General features: G+C 42.8%; 1 protein-coding gene across 3 annotated transcripts in view; it reads right to left on the minus strand.

The window, feature by feature from the left end:
• The window catches only part of anks1ab (ankyrin repeat and sterile alpha motif domain containing 1Ab), a 90,748-nt gene extending 69,044 nt beyond the window's left edge, over positions 1 to 21,704 (minus strand). For all 3 annotated transcript variants that reach the window (XR_008809739.1, XM_056272723.1, XM_056272722.1), the window contains exon 1: positions 21,165 to 21,704. Coding sequence is in view for 2 of the 3 variants with exons in the window: in XM_056272723.1 (XP_056128698.1) it covers positions 21,165 to 21,446 (282 nt within the window). In the remaining variant the exon portion in view is untranslated. The remainder of the gene's footprint in view (positions 1 to 21,164) is intronic.
• Between the last annotated feature and the right edge of the window lie 638 nt (positions 21,705 to 22,342).

The following is a 22,342-nucleotide window of genomic DNA, read 5'->3' on the forward strand; positions in this document are numbered from 1 at the left end:
ATTTATTTATTTACTTTAAATTACGTATTTAGGCTGCTGCCTCCTCAGAGACCGATATGGCAGCGGTTAACTATAACTAGCTGGAAGTAAATGTACAGACAGGCTAGCCTTCAGGAAGAGGTGGGACGTTTAGGCTACAACACCATGGCAAGCCCTGAAAGTTACATCGAGCAGGCAGTTGCGGCAGGGATTCGGGAAGCCCTGCAATACTTACAGGATTCCTCAGCTACTCAATTTAACGTAAGTAAACATTTGACAATTAACTCTGCATTGCAAAACAGCCATTGTCCGTCATTTACATGTTATTAAATGTTTTGTTACTTCATGGCTACAATAATGGATATGCTCTTGATCATTTAAAGCGATTTTTCTGAAGGCAGAGCAGTTCGCAAGAATTTTTATGCATATGAAACCACCGAACGACCTCTAAAAACCGAACTAGCAAGGTTCGTTTTAATCCCGTGATATGGTTAGCTTTAGTGGTCCTGTGCATTGTAAATTCAAGTGCTCTCCAAGAGCACTTGAATTCCTCTGACATTTAAAAAATTTCTGTGATATCCATGTGCATTATGAAGGTTCAGCAGACAGGTCACTATGAGGCAGCTAGCTAGCTAGCCTACTTTAAAAAAAAGATAAAAGATAAAATGTTCCTTTGTGGTTGATGACTTATTTGCATATAGAAATATGCCACACATAATAATGCTTTGTTTGGTTTTCTGTAGCACAACGGGCCAGATGCATCATCTTGACCAAACAAGAAATTGAAGCTCTTCTTTCCTTATGCATAACTAAAACTGAGTTTGCCTTTCGGTTGAGGATCTCAAGGCCCAAAAATTATAAATTAATGGTGAAGTATCAGTTACCTGTTTCAAAATATTCTACTTTATCAGATGAGCAACTTGATGGAACTATATCTGAGATAAAAGCAAACCATCCAAATGTTGGGGAGGTCATGTTAAATGGCCACTTGCATTCTAGGGGCATTGTGGTCCAGAGACATAGACTTAGAAAGGCTGTGAGGAGGGTGGAAGCATATGGTATTGAACAGAGAAGCAAGACCACAATCCATAGACAACTGTACAATGTGCCTTGTCCTAATTATATCTGGCACCTTGATGAGAATCATAAATTGTGTAGGCGGAAGCTAATCATACATGGAGCCATTGATAGATGTAGCAGGAGGTTGATGTATCTAAAGTGCTCAGACAACAATCATGCAGACACTGTGAGAGAACAATATCTGCTGGCAGTGAATGAGTTTGGGAGGCCACTTCATGTCCGCACTGATCATGGAGGTGAAAATGCTGGAGTGTGGGAGGACATGCAACAAAACAGAGGACAATCTTCACTTATGATAGGAAGTTTGGTCCATAATTAGCATATTGAAAGATTCAATAGAGACTTGAATCATAATTGCAGGCAGATTTACACTTCCATATTTTATGGCTTAGAAGCTTCACAGTTATTAGACCTCAGTAACACAACAGACATATTTTGCCTACACTACATCTACCTTTCAAGAACAAACCACTCTCCAGGAATTTAAGGCTGCACACAACCACCACGCCATTTCTACAGAGGGAAATGCTCCTCTCCAGCTCTATGAAGGGCAAAGTTATCTGTTGCACATTCAAAACCCACATGCTGGTGCAGAAGGTGACTCATCCTTGGGGCCAGTGAGGCCTGAATAGACTAATTTTGTCCACTGAACTTTCAAGATATGGAAGAGCTCTCTCGCACAATCAGTCCCCTTTACAGAAGATCATGAACATGTCTGTGAATGTTCTCATTCATCCAGGTCATGGTTATCCAAAGGAATTGAATCGAGTGCAACTGGACTTGGTATATATCCGTGAAGACGTTTCGCCTCTCATCCAAGAGGCTTCGTCAGTTTGTGCCTTTCTGACTAGACCAAGCTAGTCTGACTGGCTGGTGATGAAACTCAGATATTTATCCTCTTTGGAGTCGTTATGTGGCGTCAAACTGTGGAATTCTTTCGAGGACAATCTAAAGGATGTATGAATATCTTTCAGTTCAAGAAAATGTTTAAGGAAAGAATAATTAGACAATATTGAGTTGTCAGGTATAATGGGTTTTCAGCTGATGGCGAATTATTATGTTTGGCTTTTTGATTCTTTTTTATTTCTCATGTTGCTTTAAGTATTAGTTGTTGAGTAAATGACTGACTGACCACATATTCTGTTGTTATTTAGGTTTGAGTAAGGGGCAGGCAAAGTAAGATTTTTTTCTCCCTGCTCCATTTCAATCATGGAATGTGTAAATTGATTTGTGTTTGATCATGAATTGCTTGTTTCTTTCTGGAGCTGTGCATTACCATGAGCAGAATAAATAACAATGAAATGAAATAATGTATTTTGTCATTTTTATAGCATACTTTTTGTCCCCAAAATAATACATTTTGTATTGTTCTCCCACATTAGCAAATGTTCTGTTGTAAATTGCATAAAGACTCGGATACACAGCATATTGACAAACTATAAATAACCAGGGATGGAAATAAAGATGTTATGAAATACTGTATACTGTACTGTAGCCAATATGTTACCTAAGTAGTGTTGTAGTAAAATGATGTTTGTGGTGTGTAATAACCACTTGTCTTCATGGCTATTTTATTTCATAATGGCAAGTCTGAAGTTTGTATTACTATTTTTGTCTACTACTTTGGTGCTTGACCTTTATCAATAATAATTATGAAAAACCCTATCAAAAACAGTAGGTGCTTTGCTTTTGGGGTGGTCCTGAAAAGGCTTGTCCCATACCCCTTTCCCAGAGTCATCAAAACACAAATGATGGCAAAATGTCCTGCTAGACTCTTGTTAAACTTCCTTCATTACCCTTGGGAGTGGGGGCATCACATGTAATTGCCTTGTGACAAGAAGTGGCCACTTTATCCCTTTAGTATACATATCTTAATCCAGTTTGGCAATCATGTCCATGATGGACTGGAATGATTCAGCTTGTTGTTGCAACTTGGCACATAAGGGGGGGATTCAATCAAGCCCTTTAGTAGAAATGATTTTTAAACAGAAAGTAGTTATTGGGTTATGGCTGGTTTGGAGTATAAACAAGCACACTTGTACATAGCATAGATGTCATTCAATGCTACATTACTTGGAAATTGCTTTCTGATATTTTTAAGACAGGTGTCTAAAACTGCTTTCCTGGAAGGCTGTTGGAAGTGGTGGTTCCTCTCACCTGTTAGCTTAACAACTTACGACTTGAGGGGCAGCTAATTACAGCATTTAACGGAAAATCTGTACACTGGCAACCAGTAATTGAAGTCTGAGAATTCCTTTGGTCAGTGGATGCACAGGCGGATGTAATGATTTGGGAGCCTTGGGCAAAGACAGGAATGGGCCTTCATCAACTCCAATTCTCACCCTTTTCTATTAATAATCTTTATAGGGCTCTTAGCTCCTGGGATCCCTAGACGTTATAAGCGACTTTGGTCTAACATATCATTCCCTGACATTAACAGTACAATTACTTAAACATGGATGACTGGGATGATTGTTCATATTAATCTGGACATTGTCATCAATGATACATGATCTGAAGTATTGTTCTACCATGTTTGGATTTTTTTTTTTGTGATACAGAAGTGTCTTGGTTAAACAGATGTGTTTTAATGGCACTGTGCCAGTACCAAGGACATTGCTCCAGCATCTTTGTTCATTATAGCTCGGGCGCCAGCATGGTTGCAGAGACAATTCACATTTGTGACCAGCAACAAAAACAAACAGACCAACTACGTTAACTGACGTAGTGTAGGGTAGGTACATTAATCTGGATTTTGTTATTTAGCTTCAATGGTTAACTACCGATAGTTTCTGAAGTAGTACCTAAAATGTCTTGGTATCATCAGCCAGCGACATAGTAAGTATTTTCTGAGAGTGGGTGCGGTGAGGTTTTGGTGAAGGGGAAAGGGGGGTGCACATTTTTTAATGTTTGTTTTAATAAACAAAATGCATTAGCAACAAAATGTTTTTGTGTCTCTATGCAAAGCTACATGCATCATGAAAACACTTGCGTTTTTGTGTGCAATGCATTTGTCACCATGTTTTTGTTGAAATGATTTGGTAGCCTAATGATATTATAAAGGTGTTCTAAAATGAGAATAGCAGGCTGAGAATGGCAGCAAGTGAAGCCTTGCAAAGCATCTTAATAAAGTAGGGTGTTTTCACTGGGTTTTAGGCTCATTCATTTATTGCGTGCAAGGAGTGTGTGACCAAATACTAACGTTTACACAGCATAACTATAAAAGCAGTATTGGGAAACTCAAAATGCCACATGCTGTGTTTATCTGAATGTGCTTTAATAATGATGTTTTTAAGATCCAAAGATCACCTTTCTCCAGAGGAAATTAGGGGTATACTGACTGCCCACAGTGAATCGGTGGTGGTACCACCACCAGCAAAAAAGGTTTTCATAAGTTGGAAGACTGTGTGGAAAACTGCCCTAGAGCAATTTTAACGGCAAAACTTTGCCAATAAATATGGCACAATAGAAGTAAAGTTTGCCTGTGATGAGCAAGAGGAGGATGCGGTTGATGATGGTGGTCCTCGGAGAGAGTTTTTCAGGCTGCTGGGCAAGGCTATATTCCAGGAAATTGGAGCTTTTCAAGGTTTGTGCACTTTCACAGAACCCACTTGTATGAACTATATTGCTTGGATGAGTGACCTGATTTATAGATTGTTCTGTATTTGTCTATAGAAACAGTAAACGGATTCATTCCAAGGATGAATGATTCCCTGGTTACAAGTGGAGCATTCAGAGTCATCGGACAGATGATCTCAACAATTTTAGTTCGGGGAGGGGGGGGTCACACGCCATGTTTTCTGGCCCCCTGCATTGTCGATTACATCATAACTGGGGATGCGAGGACATGTCTTGAGAGAGATGTCAGGGAATCCCTGGAGAATGTAATAAAAAAGTCATTAAAAGTGTCAGGTCTTTACTCTGTATTTTTCTTTGATGGTAACATAATGATAGATGATGGATTCAGGTCTGATTTGCAAGATTTCTATTTTGAGCTGTGTCATCCCATTTTCAAAATCAGCATGACTATTATTTTCTGCTCTATTATCAGATTCAAAAAGCTTCCAGTGAGGCTGAACTGAAAAGAGGCAGTGGAACTGTGTGACTGGCGTTTCTTTGTTGAGGGGTTGCCAAATCCAGTTCCCCTTGCTAACAAGTTGCATTTTGCGAGATGTGCCGTACTTTACTGGGTCATCATTCAGAGGAAATGCAGTTTGGATCAACTTATTGATGGCTTATCACACTATCAGGTAAAAATGTGGACTGGTATGAATTAAGTTGAAGAATATGCCTTTTTCTATATTTTAATTTCTTCATGATTTTAAAGTCCTAAAAATGTATTTGTAAACATTTTTAGAGGAGTGTCTTGGATCAGCTCTACTGGGGACCATCTGTTTGATACTGATTGAGTGTAGCAAGAGCAGGGGTGAACAACGCCAAATCCACTGAATGGAGGCTAAAAGGCTGGTCACACCAGAATCAATGCGGTGGCCAATAGGCGACAGGAGTCATTCTTTATCAGAGGAAGAGAAGGCACAGAGTAGTAGTTGTACCAGGACAGTTTTTGCCCTATTTTCCATTAAAAATGTAATGACTTCCATTGCCTGTTGCCACCACGTCACTTCTGGTGTGACCAGCCCTTAAGACAGGCTGGTAGGTCATAATGAACATAAGATGGCATAGTACACATTGGTGCACAATTTTGGAGACCCTTTTTTGCTTGATACTACATTACATTACATTACATTACGTTACAGTCATTTAGCCGACGCTTTTATCCAAAGCAACTTACAATAAGTGCATTTAACGTAGGAAATCAGGAGAACTACTATTCATCAGAGGTCATAAGTGCATCTAAACAAGCATCTAAGAGCAAAACCAGTGCTAAAGTAAAAGTGCAAGAAAGAGATTTGAGATTTTTTTTTAAATGAGTGAATACAATAAGTGCTAAGAACAAGTAAAAGGGTAGTAGTTCTTAAAGAGGTGAGTTTTCAACCTGCGCTGAAAGATGGGCAGCGACTCCGCTGTCCTGACATCAGTGGGGAGTTCATTCCACCATTGTGGGGCCAGGACAGAGAAGAGCCGTGATCGGGTCGATCAGCAGCAAGGGCCTCTGAGCGACGTGGCAACCAGGTGTCCCGAGGCAGCAGAGCGAAGTGGTCGGGCGGGGGTGTAGGGCTTGACCATGGCCTGGAGATAGGAAGGAGTTGTTCCTTTCACTGCCCTGTAGGCTAGCACCAGAGTCTTAAACTGGATGCGAGCAGCTACTGGGAGCCAGTGTAGGGACATGAGAAGGGGAGTTGTGTGGGAGAACTTAGGGCGGTTGAACACCAGACGAGCTGCAGCTTTCTGAACAAGCTCCAGAGGTCTGATGGCCGACGCCAGGGCGCCAGCAAGGAGGGAGTTGCCGTAGTCCAGCCAAGAGATGACCATAGCCTGGATGAGCACCTGTGCCATCTCGTCGGTGAGGAATGGGCGAATCCTCCTGATGTTATAGAGGAGAATTCTGCAGGAGCGAGCAACCGATGCAACGTTTGCAGCAAACGACAGTTGGTCGTCCAGGATCACACCCAGATTCCTCACAGTCCGAGTTGGCATCACCACGGTGTTGTCAATGATGATGGCCAGGTCTCGGTGTGGGCAACCTTTCCCTGGGAGGAACATCAGCTCTGTCTTGTCCAGATTGACCTCCAGGTGGTGTGTCGACATTCACTCCGAGATGTCAGTCAAGCACACAGCAATGCGTGTCTCTACTTGTGTGTCAGAGGGAGGAAAGGACAAGATCAGCTGGGTGTCATCAGCATAATAATGGTAAGAGAAGTAATGCGAGAGAATAACAGAACCCAGGGATGTCGTGCACAGGGAGAAAAGGAGAGGATCCAGAACCGAACCCTGTGGAACACCTGTAGTCAGTCTGCGAGGCTCCGACACATATCCCCTCCATGTCACCTGGTAGGAGCGACCCGTCAGGTAGGTTGCAAACATTAAGAGTGCAGAGCCTGTGACACCCAGCCCCGTGAGGGTAGAGAGGAGGATCTGGTGGTTCATTGTGTCGAACGCAGCTGATAGGTCCAGGAGTATCAGGACAGAGGAGAGAGAGTTTGCTCTCGCAGAGTGCAGCAATTCTGTCACTGCAAGGAGGGCCATCTCTGTCGAGTGACCCACCCTGAACCCAGACTGGTTGGGGTCCAGGAGGTTGTTCTGGTGGAGGTACAAAGAAAATTGGTTAAAGACAGCATGTTTGAAAGTTTTGGATAGAAAGGGTAGAAGGGAAACCGGTCTGTAGTTTTTGACGTCAGAGGGGGAGAGGGGAGTGAGTTGGGATAGGGTGGGATGTGGAGAGGTGAGGGAGGGTGCAGAGGGTGGGATAGTGCAAGCAGCACTAACCGGGTGGTGAGAAAAGGAGGATCTGATGTCATTTACCTTCTTGTCAAAGAAGTTAGCAAAGTCATCAGGGAGAAGGGAGGAAGTAGGAGGAGGAAGTGGGGGTTGAAGAAGTGTAGAGAAGGTTTCAAAGAGTTTCTTAGAATTAGAGGCAGAGGATAGGATTTTAGAGCAATTGAAGGCAGCCTTAGCAGCAGAAAGGGAGGAGGAGAAAGTAGAAAGAAGAGTTTGGAAGTTGAGAAGGTCCTCTGGGAGTTTGCCTTTTCTCCATTTGCGCTCTGCCACTCACAGGCTCCGTCTGTCAGTACGTACTGAGTCGGTCAGCCAAGGGGCAGGTGGAGTTGGGCGTGCAGGCCTGGAGGTCCGGGGACAGAGATTGTCCAGAGAAGAGGAGAGGGTAAAGAGAAGAAAATCAGTAGCAGTGTCAGGGGGTAGGAGAGAGAAAGATTCAGGTGTAGGGAGGATGTAGGTAACAGAGGAAGAAAGATCAGTGGCGGAGAGAGAGCGGAGGTGTCTATGGGTGGAAACCATGTGGGTAGGGGAAGGGGCTGAGGGGGGTGAAGAGAGGGAGAGAGAGTAGGACATGAAATAGTGGTCAGAGAGCTGGAGGGGAGTAACAGAGAGATTGGAAATAGGGCAGCGTCTAGTAAAGATAAGGTCCAGCTGATTGCCAGCCTTGTGGGTAGGAGGAGAGGGTGAGAGGTGAAGGTCAAAGGAGGAGAGGAAAGAGAGAAGAGGATCTAGCTTGTTAGTGTGGATGTTGAAGTCACCGAGAAGGATAAGTGCAGAGTCATCAACAGGGATGTGAGAGACAAGTGTGTCAAGCTCCTCCAGAAACTCACCAAGGGGGCCTGGTGGGCAGTACACAACCACAATGGTGAGTTTGACTGGATAAGAGACAGTAACAGCATGAAATTCAAAAGGGGGCCGAGACAATTGTAGAATGGAAGCAAGAGAGTATTTCCATTTCAGGGAGATTAGCAGGCCAGTACCACCACCCCGCCTCCCAGCTCTGGGAATGTGAGAAAAAGAGTACACATCAGACAGAGCTGCGGGTGTGGTAGTGTTTTCTGGCATGATCCAGGTCTCAGTTAGAGCAAGAAAGTTGAAGGAGAGCAAGGATGCGTAGCCTGAGATAAACTCAGCTTTTGGCACCGCAGACTGGCAATTCCAGAGCCCTCCTGTCACCACTTGCTCAACGTGAGTGGAGAGACTGGGATAGATGAGATTGGTAGGGTCACAGCGCCTAGGAGTGACCCAACGTCTATGTCAGCCCTGGGAAGAGGAAAGGACAGGAATGCGAAGGAAACACATAGTCTATACTAAGTACACAAAATACAGATGACTGACCGGATCTAAAAAGAGCAGTCCATGCTTGACGAAGTCTTGGCTTGAAAAAGTCACACTTGCCTTTGTTCACTCTAGCCTTCGTTCAACCTAGGCTTGTTTGCAACACTGATTGCTAATTGTCTGCCAGGAGTGCAGGCCACACCCTGGCTACTTAACACCCAATTGTCCAAAGGTACACTGAAAATAGGCTTATTGCCCAGAAACTGGACACTTATGTAAAACTGTATCAAACCTCACACAATACTATTAAAACTGCAAACAGCAAGTTACCAAGGAATATATTTATAAGCTAAAATGATAACTAAGTCAAAACAGCTAGGCAACAAGAAATATTTAAAGGCACACTAGGTGAAAAACAGCTACAGCTAGAATAAGTAAACAAGACAAGTAAGTAAATAGAATAAGACAGCTACAGCTAGAATAAGATCCCACTAGGAACCAGCAGCAGATGTATAGAGAAAAGGACTAATACTCAAGCAGCTGGAATAAGATTAATAGCAAATTGTTAAGCAAGAAAGATGATACTTACTCCATTCTAGATGAACCAGCAATTCAGAATCACTCCAGAAGTTAAGATGCACACTGATTGTGCATCTTAACTTTCACTGATTGTGCATCTTAACAATTGTCTTTTAATGATGAATAATTACAAAGCACATCTTTAAAGGCAACAGTGAAGAGTTTAAATGGAAAAGAATCGTTCACTTTCTGGGGTGAAGGCACAGACAAAGGGGGAGTTAAATGCAAAATTAATTCTGATGGTATTTGGCAGCAAAATTATATAAAAGAAAAAAGTAATAAAAAAAGACTTTGAGGTGTCATTTGTGAATGACATTCCCAGACATTACCAATTTTAGTACAGGTGACTTTTTTCCTTTTTCTTTTTCTTTTTTAATGACCAAATTACCAAACTAGGTCGACGCATAAACCTATGCATTTGTACAGCACACCATTTACAATTACACATCTGGCCATGTCAGTAATACTACCACAGGAAACAAAACAAATCTTTTGGTTTCGCAGAAGTTTTGCGTTCAAATATTGCATTTGTTTTTATCTTTTGTAGACTTACTTAAAGATTGCATTACAACATTGTTTGCATTCAGATTGTTGTGACATTTACCTTTATTATAAGTCTTAATATTAAATTTGTTATCTAGAATCTAGATGACCCAGCTTCTGAGATGTCAGGAAGGAATGCGAGCACTCTTTGATTACAGTCACACAAATGTAAGCACTGACAGAGTAGCCAGCCTTCTCAAACCAAATTATTCTGTGATGGGGAGCAACAGCAGACCAAGGGAGGAGATAATGGATGTTTGGTTTAGGGACTCCTCTATAGCATTGAGAGTAAGTATTGATTTGTAAAATTTAAAATTTCTGCAGTTTCTTTTCCTTGTGAAAAAAACTTAATGCGGCCAGACTAAACTGTTTCTTCTTTTAGTCCTCCTGTTATTTTATAATCATCATACTTTGTGTAGACAAAGAGCTTCTCGAGAGACTTCACAAGAGAGAGAAACCAACGAGGAGCTCACCCCAAACAGAGAGATTTCATCCATGCCCTCACCCCTGGCAACATCCTGGCCTTTGTGACTGGCAGCAGTACTATTCCAGCCATGGGATTCTCTCCCAGCCAAATGCTAACATTCGTGCATGATGACTCCAGAGTGCACCCAATCACACACACCTGTACAAATTAATTAGAGATATATATGAATGATGTGACAATGTCAGGTGATGATTTTTCTCTGATATTTGTTTATGCCCTGATGAATGGATTAGTATTCAGTACTATAGAGTACAACCCAATGTATGCTGGGATAGGCTCCAGCATCCCCCATGACCCTGAGAACAGAATAAGCGGTTGGATAATGGATGGATGGATAGTACAACCATTGGTGATATACGTATATTGAATTTTAAGTCATGGATGCAAGCGCTTTGAGAGTCTTTGATCCAGTTCTTCGAAAAGATTTTTTAAGTTGTGTCTCAAGTGAGCCTTTTTGGTAGAGTTTAATGGGGTTTTTTGCTGTCAGTTTCACACTGGCTAGTGTCTTATCTATGCATATGCCAGACTATAAATCTTGCAGTCTCACGTTTTGATCCAGTGGTGAGTGGTTTCTGGAAATTTATTTTTTGACAATTGGTTTGGAACCAATAAAAAGTAAGTTTCCCTAAATAGTTGTTTTTTTTTCCTATTATGTAGAAATGTATTTTTCAGACACAATGGTAAGTTCTGTACTATGACAGACATGGCTGTTGGTTTTATACAGAGGTGGACAACCCGGCTTCAGAAAATAAAAGTTCCACCCATGCACTACACCGGCTGAATGTAATTAGCACAGCTCTTCAGCCAGGTAGAGTGAAATCACCTTGCTTAGTGAATGGCTTAATTTGCTTAACTAAATATTTAAATATTATCCCTGATTTAGATATAATTTATATGTTTAGCAGCGTGGGGGGAATAGCGTGATCTTCCCTCGTGCTACGTCTAGCTGGCAAAACTCCTTACTGTCAGGAGAAAAGAAGCGGCTGGCGACTCCACATGTATCCCCAATTACCCCACTTGGACAAGAGTGGGGTAATTGGCCAGATACAATTAGGGAGAAAAAGGGGAAAAAAATCTTCACAGTTTTTCAGAAATGTGGAGGAAAAGGACATTTAAGTTGAGAAAATGATTATAAAGCAAAAGGCCAAAAACGAATTAAATGAGACACTGGGGTGCAACAAACACGCTATTGTTGTGGCGGAAAACACTCAGCACGTGACTGCAGATTTAAAAATGAAAGCTGCCATGGCTGCTCCAAAATTGGACACATTGCTCATGCTTGCAGAAAGCGAAGAGTCGCTTCTCAAACCCAGTATGTAGAAACTGAGGGAAATGCATCCAGAAGAGATGATGATGTTGAGCTTTTTGGAGTGTATGCAGTACACACTACCTCGGGATGTGAAAAAGGATACACAGTTAATGTTACACTGGGGGACAAGTGCACAACTATGCTACTGGATACCGGGTCCACAGTGTCAGTGTCGGTATCTGACAAATATTACCAGACAACGCTCAACCGTTTTCCCTTAAAACCAGCTTTCAGGTTAAAGCTGAAATCATATTCAGGCCAGAGTATTGCTGTTTGAGGGTACAAATGACACAAGTACAGTATAAGACACAGCAAGTCACTCTATCCACTGGTCATTGTTAAGGGACGCAGACCTGCTCTGGTTGGCTAGAACTGGCTAAAGAAGCTACAGCTAAACTGGAAACAGATTTTCACAGTACATAGAGTGCTAACGCAGGCACTGGGGAACCCTCAAGTCAAAAAGGTGATACAGCGCCACCAGGCAATGCTCCCTGAAGACCAAGGCTGCATTCAAGATTTCAAAGCCAAAATCCGCACAAAGCCTGATACCAAACCAATCTTATGTAAAGCTTGCCCAGTTCCTTATGCACTCAAGAAGCTGTAGAGAAGGAGCTGGATAGGTTGGAGAAAGTGGAAGTGATTTTAAAGATTGAGAAAAGTCAGTGCTGTGCCTAGGTCGATAAAACAATCAGGATATGTGGTGACTATAAGGTCAGTGTCAATCAGTGTATTGAAGAGAGACATACCCACTACCCAGTACTGAAGATTTGTTTGCTACTTTAGCAGCAGGAACATCATTCAGTAAACTTGACCTTTCTCATGCCTACCAGCAGCTGCAGTTAGATGAAGAGTCAGAGAAATATTTGACTGCTAACACTCACAAGGGCTCGTACAAGTATCACTACCTCAGCTATGGTGTTTCCAGTGCTCCTGCAATTTTTCAGTCTGTTATGGACGATTCTTTAAGGGCTAAACCATGTGACATGTTTTTTTGATGATACCCTCATCACTGCTTCCTCTGAGGAAGAGCACTTGAAAAGGCTGGATTGGGTGCTCACATGTCTGGAGAAACATGGCGTTAGAGTAAAAGGTTCCAAATTCCATTTTCTTCAGAGCAGTGTGGGGTATCTGGGACATCGTATTGACAAGGATGGCCCTCTTAGGCCTTCTCAACTACTACAGCTGTTTCCTGGAAAACCCATCCACCATTCTCCAGCCTTTGCATAACCTGCTGAGAAAAGAGTCTAAGTGAGTTTGGACTACCGAATGTGCCAAGGCATTTGAAGATGCTAAGCAACTATTGCAGCAGAACAAGGTGTTGGTACACTATAACACACGCCTGCCACTGTAGATTGCATGTGATGCATCACCTTATGGAGTGGGTGCTGCACTTTCTCATGTCATGGAAAATGGTGAGGAAAGACCTGTGGCTTTTGCATCAAGGACACTAACCGAGGCTGAAAGAAAGTATGCCCAAATTGAAAAAAGAGGCACTTGCCATCATCTTTAGAGTTAAGAAATTCCACAAATATCTGTATGGGAGAAAATTCACACTTTTCAAAGATCGCAAGCCACTGTTGGACATACTAGGGCCAAAATCAGCAGTTCCAATCTTAGCAACATTAAATGTGCAACGCTGGGCTCTCATTCTCATGGTATGCAACTATGAAATTGCCCTTTTCTGGACTAGAAAAAATAATGAGCTGAAAGTTAAGGAAAACTGTAGATTTGAGTGTTGATTCTCAATGTAATCAACCATAGTCGCAATTCTTTCACTTTCAGAGGAGGTCATTTGATTCACTGTTGATATCCAAAATACTGTTCCATGCAGCTTTAGTATTTTGTGGACTGAACATGCAGAACCTCAGCTTTGGCTGATTCATTTTTTACAACACAAATTCACCCAATATAACATATTTATTATATGTTATATATCTGTATAACATATAAGGCTGTAATTGCACTTATATATAACCATCATGGGCCTATAATACAGTATGTAGTCATAGCCATTAGAATGTCAAATGCACTGTATGTGATTAGGTAAAGATAATTTGATACGAATGCCTCATCGGGAAATGTCAAGTTACTCATAGCTATGAGACATCTCTCAGTGGGATTATATTTGACACAAAATATGCTTGGTTATTTTCCAGTGAATGACAGAGTGGGATGAGAGAAAAAAAATTAAACATAAAGATCTAATCACAAAGAGACATAATTGATAATTATTAAGTGGATGGCTCTAAGAGGACTCTATCATTAGATCATTGGTTCTCATCACTGACTGATAGCACCGCATTCAGCTGTACATGTTAATCTTGTTAGCCAGCTCCTCTGTCTGGAGCTGGCTTTCAGCACGTCTACTCTTGCTACACTGTGCTGCTCTATTCCCTGCAAAGGCTTGGGCTTGACTTAATCTCAGATCCATTATTAGAGCCAAAACACTCAAGCATTGTGATGTATTGATGGCAAAAATGGCACATGAATAATTTATCTACATGATAATTAGAGACCCTTCAAATAGCGGGTTAAGGGTTTGTGTATCACAATCTTTATATCACTTACAACCCAGGACAAGTTAATTCAGTGGAATATCAACATATTTGGTTATCCTACAATGAAAGACACATTTTATGTGAAATCACAACATGTATATCTTTGGATGCTATTTCTGCTCATCCCCTTGGACGATTTCTGCAAGTCTTGGTTTACAAGCTCCCAGCACCCTCCTGTCCCTCCCCTTGTGCCAACTGCCATAGTGCAGCAGTGTATATTGCAAAATCTCAAACAAGAAGAGAACAGACAAAACAAAGTAGATACTCTTGCTGTAGAGTATTTGCAAAAGAAAGTTCTGAGGATAGTCATTTCAAGTGGACCATACTTACAAAAACAAAAAACAAAAACAAATAACATTACTTAACCAACTTGCCATCTGTGTATATCATGATTAATTACTGTTGCCATAGGCTTTCCATTACACAGCTCGGTCAGTTAGCAATTTAAGTCCGTATTTAATTGCTGTGCCAACTGTAATCGGCATTAAGTAGAATGTCTAATGAAACAGAACCTGCAGGCACTGTCAACAACATCCTATAGAAGCCAGTGCTCAGGCCTTCATTGGGTAAGGTGCATACCATGCACTAAAAAACCGCACGGGTTTTCATTCCCGTTTATCTTAACCACGTCAGTTAGTGACTGTTCTCATCCTTCTATTTGGTCTGTGGCTTTCGCCTGCAAAATATCTTATCTTGGGTAGAGATGACCTAAAAATTCTCTAGATACTAAAGAATTAGTTTGAATGTAGTGTTGTCCACAAACTATGCCAATGTCGTCTGCAGTCACATGGTTATCTTGCTATTGAATGGGGACACTAAGCCCACAGGAAGAAGTCAGGTAATGGGGATAGAAGCCAGGAATAATAAACTCTCAAAGGGTTGTCCGTTCCACTGGGGCTGGCCTGGTAACAGGATTACTCCCTCGGTATTAATTTCAATAAAAAAGACGGACTAACATCTCCCTTTTAAGCCAACGGTGACATAGTTCTACACAAGTGTACTCATTATTTTATTATGCCTAGATTTTCATATAGTTGCTGGCTTTAAAAACAGATTACTATACGTAACATCACTGAGAGTATCGCAATAAATGTAGACGATTTTTTCCCCGTTGTGTTCCTCATGACATTACAGTGGTGAAAGCACGCTGTGGTTTTACTGCTCCAGCACCGGGGCCGCTCTTCCATGTGATAGCATAATGTAATGAGATTTACCGAGTCATCTTGAAGTCCACTTGACAGATACTTTTCCAGAGTCGGGACAATTTATAGATTAGACAATGTTCTTGTACTCTTCCTCACCTGGGGCACCTTTTTACTATGGGATGGACGAGAATCTGGTTATCAGCTAAATATTGGCTAAATCAAGTAGGATGCTGGCAACGTTTCACCGGTAGAACTCTTTCACAGATGTTCGGTTAAACAAGAGCAGTCTCTGGATGATGGAAACCATATTATCGCCAACCAGTTTTTCTGGGTTTTGTTTTTATCTCATACAAACAACCTTTTTATCTTTGAAAGTAGCTCGAGTTTGTTTGGGTGAAATGGTGTATGGCTCTTTAGGTCAAAACTTAACCATGAAGGGGAATCCGGATAGCGTAGCAGTCTATTCCATTGCCTACCAACACGGGGATCGCCAGTTCAAATCCCCGCGTTACCTCCGGCTTGGTCAGGCATCCCTACGGAAACAACTGACCGTGTCTGCGGGTGGGAAGCCATATATGGGTATGTGTCCTGGTCGCTGCACTAGTGCCTCCTCTGGTCGGTCGGGTCGGGGCACCTGTTCAGGGGGGAGGGGGAACTGGGGGGAGTAGCGTGATCCTCACACTCACTATGTCCCCCTGGCGTAGCTCCTCACTGTCAGGTGAAAAGAAGTGCCTGGCAACTCCACATGTATCGGAGGAGACATGGGGTGGTCGGAGTGGAGCAGTGACCGGGACGGCTCGGAAGAGTGGGGTAATTGGACGGGTACACTTGAGGAGAAAAAAAAAGAGGGGGGTAAAAAAAACAAAAACAAAACCTAACCATGAAAATAAGGAGCAGGTTTCAATGAAAGCACAGAAAAACAAGAGCAAGGAGATTCTCGTTGCATAGAGTCGACATCGGTGGCACTGTGGATGTGGGAGGGTGTGAGCTCTGATGCTGCCGGCCGTGTGTTTTGTGACAGCTTGTCCAGTGAGAAGAAACCGGGCGAGTGTTTTGTTCCTTCCACTTCATATACTTATGTGCCATTTCTGTCAAGCCACATCTGGGGATGTTGTTTGTTCTGTAGCTATGTGAATTATAAACTACTATGTTGTGTAACTTCACATTTACAGAATGTGGAAATCCTTCTTAACAAACACACACACACACACACACACACACACACACACAGACACACACACACACACACACACACACTATAAGATGGAATATATAAAAATTGTATCCACATTCATTCCACCAACACCACTGGGTAATTTGGAGACGTATGGCATGTGTCATTTCACCCAATCTCTTTTGTTATTTCAATTTAACTCAGTTCATGATTATTTCCTCTCGAGGGGAAAAGATAATTATCATACATCACAAAAACATCACACCACCAAAAACATTTAAAACACGTCACATCAAGAGAGCACAGCAAGTCCCAACTCAGCATGAGCAAGAGATTATATCAAATAGATTGAAATCTGTGCAAAAATCATTGCATCGGCAAGAAAGTGCCTGCCTACTTAATATGTACAAATTCATCTTATGAATGACTGTGCAAACAAAGGAGACTAAATCTCTTCTTCTTTGAGATAAGACTTTGTACTGTCAGCCGGAGGAGGATAGGAACTCAAACTCCCCCTGCATGGGGCTCTTTCAGAACAATCTAGGATGGCATGAGCTTTCCTTATTTTCCTCTTTTTCTTTCTTTCTTTCTTTCTTTCTTTTATTTATTATTATTATTTACTTCTATTTATTTAATTTATTTATTAATTCCTCTTATTTCCTATTTTTGTTTTTATTTTCCTCACCTATCATTGAACTCAGTGTTGTGTACATGTAATAAAATGTATTATGCAAAATCATATTACTTCATATAATGTATAAGTGGCAAAGTCTGTGACCTTCCATGTAATGTAAATAACAGACTAATCTGTCCACACAATGAGTACACGTGCTACATTTAAAATGTGAAGGCAACTCCTAAAAATGTGAAAACATGTCTGAAAAATGTGAAAATATGTCTGAAAAATGTGAGAGCTAGCCAGCAAGGTGAGATAATTTCATTCGTTTCAAATGCATATCAACTTGTTTTAAAAATGTCTTGCATCAACTGATATAAATTTGAAACAAACCGTGTCAAGATGCATTATTCCCAGATATTCTCAGAGGAAATGCTTTAGTTTGTTCAAGTCTTTTCAATAAGATTACGTTTGAATTGTCCATACTAGATCACATTGTGCAAAGCAACATTTTTGCTGTGTGCCCGACAAGGTCCTCCCAAATAACCTTGACATCAGAATGTCTTGATGCATGCTCAATACTCCAGGTAGGAAAACCAAAGAAGGTTGAATCAGTTCATCTGGCTTCAACATTTATTGACAGATACGTTTCATCGCTCAACTAAGTGACCTCTTCAGTCTCAACTGACTGCAGGTATCCTCACCCTCATAAACAATACAGTTGCATAACGACCGAAACCAACGACCACTTTCATATGCAAATATGGGTGTGACATTAACTAGAGTTTAAAGGCCATGTGTTCACAGAGGATTTTGGAATGTTTGCAATCACAGCATTGTAAACATTCCCAAGTCCTCTGTGAATCGTACACATGGCCTTTGAAACTCTAGTTAATGTCACACCCATATTTGCATATGAAACTGATAGTTGGTTTCAGTCGCTATGCAACTGTATTGTACTGTGTTGTTTATGAGGGATGGGGATACCTGCAGTCAGTTTAGAATGAAGAGGTCACTTAGTTGAGTGATGAAACATATCTGTCAATAAACGTATCCAGATGAACTGATTCAACCTTCTTTGACTTGACATCAGAAATTACACCTGGATACTGACTACAGCCTGGTTGTCCACACCAAGATCAAGTCAAGACGTCAACAGCAAGGGCAAGATAATGAAGAGTAGCAGCAATCATGCATGGTATAGAACATAAATGCATCTGTGTCCAAAAACATGGTACTTTTTCGTCAAGGTTCTGTTGTTACAGAGCTTGCAGGCCTAGACAGTACCTTAACCTTGTCCACGTCTACTGGCATCAAATCTAAAGCTTACTGAAAATAAACGCAACCTGGGAAGAGCACATCATTGTATTAATGTGAATGTCAGGGCAGCCTTGTCATTAAGGACACCATCCGATGACCATTCAGTTACAGTTTCGGTCACTGCAATAGTCTATTTATGTGTCAGTGAGCAATCCGCTGAAGCCCTAAATACTGTCTGACTGTAGGCCACTCCAGATTGACTACACTAGACTGTAGTTAATACTGTTTCTGTGTGTGTGTGTGTGTGTGTGTGTGTGTGTGTGTGTGTGCATGTGGTTGTGCATGTGGACATACTATGTGTGTGTTCATGCATCTGACTTATCTTAACACCTCTCTCCTTCCTCCCATTGTGTAGCTCTAACAATTAGTGCTTTATAGGGGGTGGTTGATCTCACAAATGATCCCTTGGACCAGGGTCAATCTTTGCCCTCGTGCACGCACGCACGCACGCACACACACACACACACACACACACACACACACACACACACACACACACACACACACACACACACACACAAACAAACATACCCCCAGCCACGGGCCAAATAAATTCCTAAAAATCTGGAAGAGAAACAGACACTGGGGGGCGGCTGCAAAACAGGATGCTCTTGAGAACAGAACACCCCACCCAACATGGCCTGAGAAAACAATTCTGGCAGAGAATGGGAGTGGGGGGACAGGATAGGACAACAGAGGAGGGGACAGGGGAGAGGGAGCACTGAAAGGAGAGTAGGGAGGAGTCTCTTTGTGTGCCTCCATTCTTTGCATGTGTCGCAAAACTATCCCCCCCCAGCATCATTCCTCTCTCATCAAGGACACAACTGATGGAGATGAGGGGAGGAATGGAACAGAGGAGAGAAGGTAGGTAGTACAGGGGAAATTTTCTGAAGATTTCAGATGCACTCCCTAATGGTCTCTCTCTCGCTCTCTCTCTCTGTGAGCTTTACGTGGACCAGCATTATTCACATCAGTTTGTTTTCCTCTTTTTCTCCCCAATTGTACTTAGCCAATTAATTATCCCACTCTTCCAAGCAGTCCCTGTCTCTGCTCCAACCCCCTCTGCCGATCCGGGGAGGGCTGCAGACTACCACATGCCTCCTCCAATACATGTGGAGTTGCCAACCACTTCTTTTCACCTGACAGTGAGGAGTTTTGCCAAGGGGATGTAGCGTGTGGGAGGATCACGCATCCCCCCCCCAGTTCCCCCCCCCCCCCACCGAACAGGTGCCCCGGCCATCCAGAGGAGGCGCTATTGCAGCGACCAGGACACATACCCACATCCAACTTCCCACCCGCAGATGTGGCCAACTGTGTCTGTAGGGATGCCCGACCCAGTCAGAGGTAACATGGGGATTCGAACCGGTGATCCCCATGTTGGTAGGCAACAGAATAGACTGCCACGCCACCCAGATGTCCTATTTGGTTTTTTTTTAAAGGACACGGAGGAGGCCACAATATCTTCTCTCCTCCACCCCAAATGCTGTGCCAATAATTTTGCCATCTTAGCTCTTGGCAGTGGCTGGAAGAGATATATTCCCTAAAATGTTCTTGATTTATAACTTCAGACTTCATATCAACTCTGCTTGTGAACTGTGCTGACCTAATTCTCACTTCTTCAAAATAAATAAATAAAATAGATAAAATTAAAAAATTTTAAAAAACAACATCACTTCTAAGAGGATAGACGACAACCCCCGTAGTATTACAGCAAGGATTAATGCGGTTAACCCGTGTATGCCTCAAGAAAAATAGCAGTCTAAGAGGCGATTTTGTTTTATTGGAGATATGCTCTCTCCAATAAAACAAGGGGATAAGCTCAGCCAAAAGGTGTTGGGGTGGTTGCTGCTGGCAATGGGCTGTCTAAGCCTAGAAGGAGCGAGATGGAAGGAGGAAGCTGAGAGAGTGCTGGAGGAGACAGTGGGAGCGTGGGTCGGCCCTGGGGACACGGGCTGAGTGGATGTGGAGTGACAGCACAAGCCCAATTAGTCTTGGATGCTGAAGCTGGTGCAGGGAGGTCGGCGCGACTGATCAAGCCATTCAGGCATTCAGCACTTGCCTCCAGGCGCTCCATCCTGACAGGCTGGGTGAAGCTACTGCTCTCCACCACCGCAGCAGCCTCTGCTGGACCGCCGCTCCCTCTTGACTGCTTCCTGCCCTCTTTCTTTCCTTATTTCTTCCTTTCCCTCCTTCCTTCCCCTAAACAGTTCAGAACAAATGGGCTGTTTGCTTCATCACAGCCTCTTTCAGACTAATCCTCAGCTTTCTCTCTCTCTCTGTCTCTCACTTTCTCTCTCTGTTTCTTTCTTTCTATGTCTCACTTTCGTTTTCTCTCTCTGTTTCTCTTTCATAACTCACTTCAATTCAGTATAATTCGCTTTATTGGCATGGCAAATACAGTGCATTTGTGTAGCCAAAGCATAAAGTGAGTAAAAAAAAAAACACTGATGAAAAACAACAATATGATAAAATAACATAATAATAAGAACAATAAGAAGAACAACAGTAATAATATTAAAATATTATAATGTAACATCACTGTTATTCTCTTCTCTCTGGCCCACACAATCTCTGTCCTAATGATGACATTTCTTTGGTTTAAATAGCCAAGCCAACTCTCACAGCGCCACTTCTGTCTTTCATACGCTCCTACTCGTTTCCTCCCAAATCCCCCCCCCCCCCGAAGCACACAGATATTACCTCAGCCCACTCAGATGCGAAGGAGGGTGAGCGCTCCATGGTTTGCGACCGGGATCTGCCGTTGGTCACAGACTCACTGCATCCAGCCACAGCCCCTTCCTCCTCACCCAACGGAGACGCCAGCAAGTCAGAGTCCGACTTGGACAGGGTGCGGGTCAGTTTCAGCTCTGCAGGTCTGGCTTTGACCATTTGCACCACAGCCTCAGACGACATCCCGGGTTCAGCCTCAGGCCTCTGTTGGTCCACCTTGGCGGGGTCGGCATCCATAGTGCTCTCTGCCATGGTGGTAGGAGATCCCGGGGGAAAGCGTGGTTTCAACCACTCCTCTGCGTCCCTTGGCCCTCTGACTTGTGCTACTTCTGTCAGTGATCTGGCTGCAACAGAGTTTGTGGAGCTTGTGAACTTCTAAACGGATGCGCTTGAAAGTCAGTCAGAGTCGGTGTTGTGAGGCGTTCAGTGAAAAAAAGATATATATGCCAAATGGGGATTGATAGGAATTCCTCCCACACGCAAATGGGAGTCCACTTTATTCAACGGGTTCCTGTTGGGGAGAGAGGGAGCGTGTAAGTGAGAGAGAGAGAGAGAGAGAGAGAGAGAGAGAGAGAGAGAGAGAGAGAGAGAGAGAGAGAGAGAGAGAGAGAGAGAGAGAGAGTGAGAGAGTGAGAGTGAGAGCGAGAGGCCTGGCAAGCATGTGTCGCAGTACACATACAATTGCAGAGGTCCACCCACCGGTTGTATCCTGTCGCCCCTCCCTTGGTGACTGTTTGGCTCGCCTCCTACCCCCCCCCCCCCACACACACACAGTTTTTGTTGCTCCTTCACTCTTTCCTCTCTAGACATATTCCTGTCATGGTTTGCTTTTCTAACCCAGCCACGTATCGGTGTGTGGTCACGTATCGGTGTGTGGTCAGAGATTTGAAAACTAAACTGCAAAGGATTATTCCCACCGGGGAATTCAGCTAAAAGAGAAAAGCAGGGTGAGATGATCACAAAAGGCAAAACAAGAGGTGCTTTTGTGTGCACGCGAGTGTGGCGCTTGTGTATGCTTTCATGCACACACATACATACACAAACACACACAAATGTAGACACAAAACAATAACCAATCAGATTCCTAAAACTAAAAGGATATACCTGCTCTCAGGTGGACAGCCGCGTATGTCTGACGGTTCTTTCTC

The sequence above is a fragment of the Lampris incognitus genome, chromosome 2 (assembly GCF_029633865.1).
Source record: "Lampris incognitus isolate fLamInc1 chromosome 2, fLamInc1.hap2, whole genome shotgun sequence".
Taxonomy (NCBI): Eukaryota; Metazoa; Chordata; class Actinopteri; order Lampriformes; family Lampridae; genus Lampris; species Lampris incognitus.